General features: G+C 35.8%; 2 protein-coding genes across 2 annotated transcripts; one reads left to right on the top strand and one right to left on the bottom strand.

The window, feature by feature from the left end:
• Window positions 1-202: 202 nt before the first annotated feature.
• Window positions 203-1,934, bottom strand: LOC149033053 (uncharacterized). The gene is made up of 2 exons (XM_089170679.1): window positions 766-1,934; window positions 203-400 (listed from the first exon to the last, which is right to left on the bottom strand). The coding sequence occupies exons 1-2, from the start codon at window positions 1,689-1,691 to the stop codon at window positions 397-399; spliced, it is 930 nt and encodes a 309-aa protein (XP_089026805.1). The 5' UTR covers window positions 1,692-1,934; the 3' UTR covers window positions 203-396.
• Window positions 1,935-4,028: 2,094 nt separating this feature from the next.
• LOC149033052 (uncharacterized) lies at window positions 4,029-6,266 on the top strand. Its single transcript, XM_089170744.1, has 2 exons — window positions 4,029-5,198; window positions 5,268-6,266. The coding sequence occupies exons 1-2, from the start codon at window positions 4,295-4,297 to the stop codon at window positions 5,690-5,692; spliced, it is 1,329 nt and encodes a 442-aa protein (XP_089026870.1). The 5' UTR covers window positions 4,029-4,294; the 3' UTR covers window positions 5,693-6,266.
• The last annotated feature ends 3,588 nt before the right edge of the window (window positions 6,267-9,854 follow it).

Raw genomic sequence — 9,854 nt, 5'->3', positions numbered from 1 at the left:
GCGAATAGAATGCAGCTGCTCTGACTAAAAATAATCTACACAATAATATGTTTCGGGATAAATATAATAATTTTGTTTGAAGAAGAAGTAAATATTATAATACTATTAAATTACACTTACTTTTATTATATAAAAAATGATTTAGGTTGCATTAATTTTTAAGGGAGGGGTAAGGGTTTCAGAGTAAAAAAAAACGCTTTTCTTGCGATTTTTTTTCTCAAATATGGATTGAGCAATTTTATTCAAACCTTGTATACATTATTAAGCATAGTTTTGACAATGTTCTGTAAATTTTTCATGCAGAAATATTGAAGCATTAGCCCGTAACAGAGCTTCCCCCAGAGCGTCTTGAAAAAAAAAAACAATTTGCGGTGTTCACTGTAATTCGGCCGGAAATTATCTGAAAATGAAAAACCATGAAAATTTAGTCAAATTATAATCAAATCTTCCCCCCAACGTTCTCTGATTATTATTTTTTTTAATTTAAAAATTTTTGGCGGCCATCTAAAGTGTGAACCGTTATTTTCCACGAAAATTTCCGCCATTTTGTGGGTGGGAAACACCCTTAATGTAAAAAAAAAAATTTTACTAAACGTAGGGGGGAGGTATTTTATATGTGAAAATGTGTACAAAGTTTGAAATGAATCGGTCGAGTAGTTTTTAAATGGCAGTGAACACGGACTTTGAAAAAGTAGTTTTGAGAAAAACGCGTTTAAAGTTTATGAAGCAAAAAAGTGAAGAAAAAAATTTTTTTTTTCAACTTACACAGAATCATCGATTCCACGTCCATACAGCACACTTCCTGCAGCATTGTCGATGTCTTCAGCCTCTTTTCTCTCAAGTCTTCGTTTTATTCTGGCTTCTTTGCTCTGCTGCACAGCTTGGAACTCGGCCCTATCAATGCGATTGCTGTCCGTAAATGATGCATAATCATGAGCGCTTGGGCCGACACTGACGTCCATGTCAGACAGAAAAGTTAGAAGAGCACCAGCACCTTCATTGAAAGTGCATGCAGCTACATAAGATGCAAATTCAACAATTTGTCTGCTGCCAGATAATTTTTTCGGTGCAATTCTCCAAATCAGCTGGTTCAAACTTTCGTTGGCATTTTGAGTAAAGCCTCCAAGACACCTTTCTAAAAGTTCGTCTTTACTCAAATCTTCATAAATCGGTTTGATCGCTTCTATGACATCTTGTGGAAGTGGAGTGTAGTCATGTTGGAAATTTTCCACTCCTGTTGTGGCCAAAGCTTTTTGATATGAACACCACGAGTTCTCACCGCTCATGCACTTATGGTGTTGAGGGTTATCGTCTGTTGACTGCTGGTGGTAGAACGTTGCCCAGATTGCATTTCTCATTCCTTCCAATGAATTACAATTATGTCTGATTGCTGCTCCGTAGTATCGACTCAAATTATCAATGACTTTTCCAGTGAGCTTTCCTTTGCCACCGGTTTTTACAACTTTATTTTCTACAGTTTTATTTACTAGATCACGTAGACGTTTACCCATTCTTTTTTGCACGTGACCTACAAATTCTTTTTTATTTATAGTAAAATTTTCACCATAAGGTTTAGCTTTCACTAAATTGCCGTAAGTTTTACTGTCACCGTCTTCGATATAGTTGCTGATTTTTGCTCCGTAATTTTTTTCTGATCGGCGGAACAATTCGATAACAGCATTAACTTCCATGTTACCTGATGGTCCGGTGTGATTGGCTTGGCATTCATCGTTTTCAATATGTTCTTGGTACCAATCTTCAAATTCATTAGTATTTAATTAATTTCCCCATAATTTGCAAGCCTGACAGTGCGAACTACTTACGAAAATATCGATAACTTTTCCAGACCAATATCCAATCAAGGAAGTGACGCCAAAGGAAGAGCTGAAGCCTTGTTTCTGCCACGTGCCGTCACCAGAAACGGTCAAAGTGTCTGACTCAGTGCTGTCAGATCGTGGGTAAATCTTACCCTCTCCCTGTGCCACTGGGATTGCACACAATGAAAGTTTTCCATGTCCGTGTGTTTGGGATGTCGAGGAAAGCCGAGTGTAACCGAAGTTGGCGGTTGGCCACGAAGTGGCACACTATGAAAGCGACTCGTGTCCATGTGTTCGGACACTCGTGTTTCGACACGAGTCGCTTTCATAGTGTGCCACTCCGGCGTGCCCGCCAACTTCGGTTACACTCGGCTTTCCTCGACATCCCAAACACACGGACATGGAAAACTTTCATTGTGTGCAATCCCAGTGGCACAGGGAGAGGGTAAGATTTACCCACGATCTGACAGCACTGGTCTGACTCCGAATTTGCCCGTGTTAGCTGTTTTTCTTCGTCTGCGGCGGAAACAAGAAATTTTTCAGCAGTCGTTTTGATGCTGCAGCAAATAGATTTCATGAGATCCAAATAAGATGGTTTTGATAGAAAACTACTTGCTATGTCCATGAGCCCGCAGAATTTATTGCAGCCTGTTAAACCCAAACCTAATGTACGCATTACAAAGGCAAAACGAGTGTTGATTTCATAGCGATGACCAGTTTTCTCACTCGACGGTATAAAGCGTGGATCACAATTTGTACATTTGACTTGGATTTGGAAGCCAAGTCCTTCTTTTTTGCAGCTTTTGAACTCAACTGAACCATCACACTGAGCACATTTCACTAAACTTACGATGGTTGAGAAAACAAGCAAAAAATCGATGATTCTAAAATGTTTTTCAACGTCTTTTGGTACACTAGCACTGGTATTTAGTTTTATTTTCTTCGATGAAGCACTTTTTGTGGTAGCCTCATCTTTAATTATTTTATTCGGGTTAAATTTTTTTTTTGATCTACACAAATAAGTCCTTCCACTTTGTCGGTCTTCTCTCGAAACTTTGCTTACTCTCGGCATTTTTGCACAGGAAATTTTTGGAATAAATTATAAAATTATAAAATTACAAGCGTACGGTCGAACGTCTAACAACAAACTGAAGCTCGTTTCTTATTTTAAAATATTGTAGTGTATCGTATACACACAAATATAAAATATATCTATATGGTTTTAGTTACCTGCCTTTACTAAATGAAATATTTCTAAAACTGGATATGGGGTCAGGACAATCAGTGATCCCAGAGACTTTAGTTTTTTTTTTTTTTTTTTACTCATCAAGTTTCCAAACCCTATCATGAAAATGATAAAAACGATCGTTCGCCGGGAGATCGTGGTGGTGGTGGTGGGAGTGGTGGTGGGAGTGAGGGTTGGGGTAGGGGTGCACCTTTGCAAAATTTGTTGACTAAAAAAAAAAAAAAGAGGTCATCAAGTTTTCGAAATTCCAAATGGATCGTACGCCACGAATCGAGAATGAAATATATACGAATAGAGCGTGAAAGGCCCCGAGACTAATTTGACAATAACTTCAAGAATATTGCTTAGATCGGATTAAAATTTTAAGGACATATTCTTGAAATGTTAAACAATAAGATAAGACAAAAAAAATCGATTTTTCGAAAGTGAAAACCCTTACCCCGCTCTTAATCAATTAATAAAAATATATTGGGAAATCTGTATTTTATTACCGACTGGTAAAATATGTGTCGCCATTTAGCGGTACTAGCTGTTACTTCATTTTACCGACTAGTAAAATTATGCTGCCATCTAGCGGAAGTAACTGTTACTATATCTTATCGATTAGTAGAGTATCCTAGGGATCCTATAGGAGGGATGTGCCATGTACATTGCTGGGGGACCGGAACTCGATTTTGCGCGCGAATGATTCAAACATTGAAATAATTATGAAATAATGAATTGTATCAAATACAGAAAAAAATGAACTATATTTAATGATAATTAAAAATTTATATTAAAATAGAATAGGTTACACGAAAAAATTATTATAAATTCAAGCGGTCCCCAAAATTTTCAGCCAATGGCACATGAGCTGAATATGAATGGCGCATCCCTCCTATAGGATCCCTAGAGTATCCGCGGTATTCATGCCGCTGTATTCATAGTGGGTTCATTCTGGTTTATAATTTTGAAAAAATAAATTTTTTTTTTTGCATTTTTCGAAAGTAGACATATGTAGAATTATCATACAAAAATTTTAGAACGATCCGAGCAGTCTAAGTATATTATTTTGCGACCCAAACACAGAGATATTACAGAGAGAGGAGACAAACCATAAACGGTTGCTTAAGTGGAAATGTCTCTGCATATTATTCAGAATGGTGTAGGAAAACAAAACTAGTATTCAGTTTTTTTCGCTATATTCTTTTTTTTGGAAAGGTTTTTTGGTATTGGTGTGCATGGTATAAATATGTTTTGCAAACTTATGGACCTCGGAAAAGGTTTAAGTATCTCTGCATATTATGGAATCGTTGACTTTATACTAATCGCGGTCAATACTGTTTTTAACGTAGTGTCGCATAAAGCCGTCACCGAAGAGCAACTCGAAAACAAGAAACGAGGAGAACCAGAGGATATTCTGTCTGTTTCTGGCGACGGCTCTTGGGCCAAAAGAGGATTCTCTTCGTTGATTGGAATAGTTTCTCTAATTTTAAAATATAGTGGAAAAATTGTCGACGTTTCTATAAGGTCAACTTACTGTAAGGGATGTGAGATGTGGAAAAAAAAAGTGAAGGAAGTAAACTGTCTTGCCTGGTACGAACAGCATAAAACGCATTGTACGATAAACTATGAAGGTAGTGCCGGGAAGATGGAGGTTGATGGTATCGTGGAGATGTTTCTTCGATCACTCAAGAAGTTCTCCGTAAAATATGGTTTTTATATTGGCGATGGCGACACGAAAACTTTTCAAATGTTGCTAAATGTTTTTCCCTACGGCGAAGATTTTGTTATCAAAAAATTAGAGTGTGTTTTACATGTTGCCAAACGAGTTTTCAACCGTACTAATGAAGCACGAAAAGCACTGATTCAAAAGAGAAAAGCTTTGAAACAAGCGGAAGCCAAGAAACCTGCTGCAAAAAAAGGACCGAAGAAAGTTGTAAAAAAGAAAAAAGTTATTAAAAAAAGTGTTCCAGTGATTAAAACTCAACGATTGACTATAAAGTTGATGAAGGAATTGTCAACTAACTATGGGTTAGCTGTTCAAAGAAATAAAAATTCAATTGAGAACATGAGAAAGGAAATTTGGGCGGGGTACTATCACAAAATTTCTACTGATGATGACCCGCAACATACATACTGTTCTAGCAACTGGTGTAAGTATCGTAAAGTTGCTGCAGCTAAAACCCTTGATACTTATAAACATCCTCCTCCTCTCGCTAAAGATGTCCAAGAAGTATTAAAGCCAGTGTACGAAGACCTGACAAAACCAGAATTGCTTGAAAGATGTTTAGGTGGCAACACTCAAAATAATAATGAGTGCTTCAACAAATGCGTTTGGGCTATGGTGCCTAAACATCTATTTAATGGTAAAAAAATTGTGGAAATAGCTTGTCAATTGGCAGCTTGTATATTTAACGAAGGTTTTGATCCAATACTAAAAATAATGCACGTTTTGGAGATAAAACTTGGCCCTATCGCAGTCAATTACGCTAGTCACCGCGACAACACGCGTGTGCGTTCAGCCAATCGTTTGAGCGGAGAATCTTTAAAAGAGGCCAGGACACAACGAAAAAAGGTTAGAGTTGAAGAAAATGAGTATTTTGAAGAAGCAGAAGGCATACTGTATGGTGCAGGCATCGCAGAATAAGGTAGAGTCAGACTTTTAAAAATTTGTTAAAAGAAACTTTAAACGCGTTTTTCTCGAAACAACGTTTTTTCGGTTGGCGGGCATGATATCTCCGAAACTACTCAACCGATCCTTCTGAAATTTTAACCACATACTCTACACATGAATGGCTATCTCGCATGCTACAACCAAGTCAAAATATTAATTTTTACTATTTTTTTTTTACAAAAAACTGCGAAAAAATCAACGATTTTTTTTTTCGAAAAATGGCTGTCATTTTGTTTTGCTTTCATAAAAATTGATAGTTTTAGCATACCCGATAGCCATTGTCATACTAAATTTAAAACCGTTTCATTTTTTTGTTTTAGACTACCCGTTCTCAAATTTCGATGCCCGCCAACAGCATACCTTTTTTTGACGGGTTCACGTTTGTCAGCCATTTTGGATGTCAAAAAACGTTAAAAACAATAAAAAAAAATTTTTTTCTTGTACTTCTAGAGTGTATTTATCATACCCAACAACTTTCATATGTATATGTATCCTACAAAGCCTAAAAAAAAATCGTGAAAATAGCCTTTTTTTTCGGCGTAGAAACCAGAATGAACCCTTAATGGGCCGATAATAACTGCCATTAATGGGCCGATAATAACTGCCATTAATGGGCCGATAATAACTGCTATTAATGGGCCGATAATAACTACCATTAATGGGCCGATGATAACTGCCATTAATGGGCCGATAATAACTACCATTAATGGGCCGATGATAACTGCCATTAATGGGCCGATAATAACTGCCATTAATGGGCCGATAATAACTGCTATTAATGGGCCGATAATAACTACCATTAATGGGCCGATAATAACTGCCATTAATGGGCCGATAATAACTGCCATTAATGGGCCGATAATAACTGCCATTAATGGGCCGATAATAACTACCATTAATGGGCCGATGATAACTACCATTGATGGGTTGATGATAACTACCATTAATGGGCCAATGATCAATTACCATTAATGGGCCGGGGTTATCATTTGGATATTCAGCCCTCTATGGGCCATTAGAAAACGTCAGTGATCGGCCGTTAGTTGTCATCCTTTGCCCGGCGATTGGCCATCCAAGGTCCTGTTTTCAAACTTTGTAAGAGGAATTATTAATATCCCTCGACTTGAAAAAAAAAAAAATAAATAAATAAAAGAATAACTCCACCCCAACTTTTCACCTTTACCAACCCCTACCCCAACTTCTTCTTCATATTCTTCTTCTGCCTCTTCCTTTTCCGCGTTGTGTTTACACTTTCCTTATTATTTTCATTTCAATTCTCATTCTAATATCTTCGGCAAGGAAACATTTTTATTTCATAAAAAGAAAAAGAAATGAGAAATGTTTAATTGATCATTGAAGTTGAATTTTATAAAATAACAGATTCCCATGTTCTCAACCCTTTTCAAAGTTTGTTTGCATTTTAATTTATTTTCAATTCAATTTGTTCGTACACTTTCGACGGAGACTGTATCTTTCCTTACAAATAGAAAGGTATCATAATATCTCACGATTCATAAAAAAAAAAAAAAAGATAATAATAATTACCATACGTGTTCCATCGACTGGTGTAAGTACCTCAAAACTAAGGCACTGAAGCAAAAATACAAGCATCCTCCAGCACTTTCTAAAGATGTACAGAAAGTGCTAAAGCCTATTTATGAGGATCTGACTAAGACAGAACTGCTGGAAAGATGTTTAGGTGGACCTACGCAGAATAATAATGAAAGCTTTAATAACTGCGTATGGAACATGGCACCTAAAAACCTGTTTAACGGCAAAAAAGTTGTTGAAATTGCGTGCAAAGTTTCAGCATGTATCTTTAACGAAGGATTTCAAACAGTGATGAAGATAATGGAAACGATGGGCATGAAACTTGGGCCAGGAGCGATCGACTTTGCTAAAAGACGCGACGACCGACGTATCGAATCTGCGAACCGTCGAAGCTCTGAGTGCTCAAAAGATGCCAGATCAAAGTGGAAGAAGGCAAGACTGGAAGAAATTGAAGAATATGAACAAGAAGAAGGTCTATTGTATGGTCCAGGCATCGCAGATTAAGTTTAGGTAAGAATTTTTAACGATTTTGAGTAGAAAAAAACTTTAAACGCGTTTATCTCGAAACTATGTTTTGAAATACTAGCTCCATCGTATCTCACGAACCAGTAAACCGATTCTTATAAAATTTAATCCACATATTCTACACATGAGCTGTAACAAACTGACGGAGAGTTTTTTCTTATATTTTAATTTTTACTATTTATTTTTAGTCAAAAACAATAAAATAAAAGGTCAAATTTACGTTTTTTTTGTAATTTGTCCACCATTCTTTTATTTATTGATAAAATTTTTATATAAAACTGTCACTTTGTAGCTGAAGTCATACAGAATATAAAACCATTTTACTTTTATGTTTCAGGTAAGCCATTCTCAAGTTCTGATGGAGCTACCAAAGCACTAAAGTTCTAAGGTGTTTTTTTATACTACTGTTTTTGCAATAAAAAATTAATTAAAATGAAAAAATAAAAATTCATTTATATAGTTTAAGACTCAATTTAACAAACCTAACAACTTTTAGATCGATATCTTTTATAGTTTTCTTGGAAAAAATTCGCGAAAATAGCCTTTTTTTTAGGTGCTCAGAGTAGAAGGTCCCCTTAATGGCAGTTATTATCGGCCCATTAATGGCAGTTATTATCGGCCCATTAATAGTAGTGATCATCGGCCCATTAATGGTAGTGATCATCGGCCCATTAATGGTAGTGATCATCGGCCCATTAATGGTAGTTATCATCGGCCCATTAATGGTAGTTGATCATCGGCCCATTAATGGTAGTTATCATCGGCCCATTAATGGTAGTTGATCATCGGCCCATTAATGGTAGTTATCATCGTCCCATTAATGGTAGTTATCATCGGCCCATTAATGGTAGTTATCATTGGCCGATTAATGGGCCCAGCAATGGGCCACGTATTATTCATATTATTGGCCCATTAATAGTTTTTAATTACACGCCGATTATTCCAATAAATATTGGCTAATAATTATATTTCCAGCTGTCAAACAACTAGTCAGTATAAATTAAATTGATTATTTATATAATTTTTACTTAAAATACAATTTTTTAAATAATGAACAAAATTAATCATATTTTGATCAATTTTTTTATCCAATAATTTAATTATATTTATTTTTTTTTATGTAAGAAATCAGAGTTCGTTAGATTGATAATTTTTTATATCTCTGATTTGGTATCTGAATACAAAAAATACCGTACCATTATTTAGTTCCTCCTTTTGTGAACTGTGTTTTTCTTTAGGGGAAGTAGAGAATTGATTTTGATTCATTTGCAAAGGCGATACACTATGTAAATTTTCAGCAATTGCAGCAACGCTAGTTAATATTTTTTGCTTCACTTCGCTAGTGCTTTTATTTCTTTCGTCGTCCGTACTCTTCACGTCCATAGTTGTAAATGCACGATTTAAGCGTCTTTGTCCTTGTTTAAAATTATCTATTTCAACATAGATTAAGAGTCTCATGATATACTTATTATAGTTGATATTAAGTTGATCATCGGCCGATTAATAGTAGTTGATCATCGGCCGATTAATGGTAGTTGATCATCGGCCGATTAATGGTAGTTGATCATCGGCCGATTAATGGTAGTTGATCATCGGCCGATTAATGGTAGTTGTTCATCGGCTGATTAATGGTAGTTGATTATTGGCCGATTAATGGGCCCAGCAATGGGCCACGTATTATTCAAATTATTAGCCCATTAACATCATCTTAATTTAATAATCTATATATCATCATCTTCAGACAGTTATATATTTCTCTATGTCTGATCCCCCGAAAAATATACCTGACAATACGAAGGATTATACAGATTACAATAAAAAAAAACTGCTTGAATAAACAATGAAAGAGAAAGGGATTGAACAAGATAAGAGTCGTCCGTGCGCGCCGAACGCTCAGGAAAGCGGTCCGAGATAGTTACGTTCAGGCACCAAAAATGTAGTTAGAGACATCGGATCTTTTTGAAATTTTAACACAATATTTCTACATATATATACATTCGAAAAATGTAAAAAAAAAAAAAAAAAAATTTTTTTTAATTGCAGAGTAGAAGGTCCCCTT

The sequence above is a fragment of the Polistes dominula genome, unplaced genomic scaffold (genome assembly GCF_049000335.1).
Source record: "Polistes dominula isolate Pdom_NZ unplaced genomic scaffold, Pdom_raw_medaka contig_79, whole genome shotgun sequence".
Lineage (NCBI taxonomy): Eukaryota > Metazoa > Arthropoda > Insecta > Hymenoptera > Vespidae > Polistes > Polistes dominula.
The sequence above is the reverse complement of the archived record's forward strand: the minus strand, read 5'-3'. Positions and strand labels throughout refer to the sequence as shown.

Coding starts and splice junctions, on each gene's coding strand:
- LOC149033053 (XM_089170679.1), bottom strand. CDS start 1,691: ATGGAAGTTAATGCTGTTATCGAATTGTTCCGCCGATCAGAAAAAAAT.
- LOC149033052 (XM_089170744.1), top strand. CDS start 4,295: ATGTTTTGCAAACTTATGGACCTCGGAAAAGGTTTAAGTATCTCTGCA. Junction 5,199..5,267: donor ATACTGTTCTAGCAACTGGT/GTAAGTATCGTA, acceptor CTCTCGCTAAAG/ATGTCCAAGAAGTATTAAAG.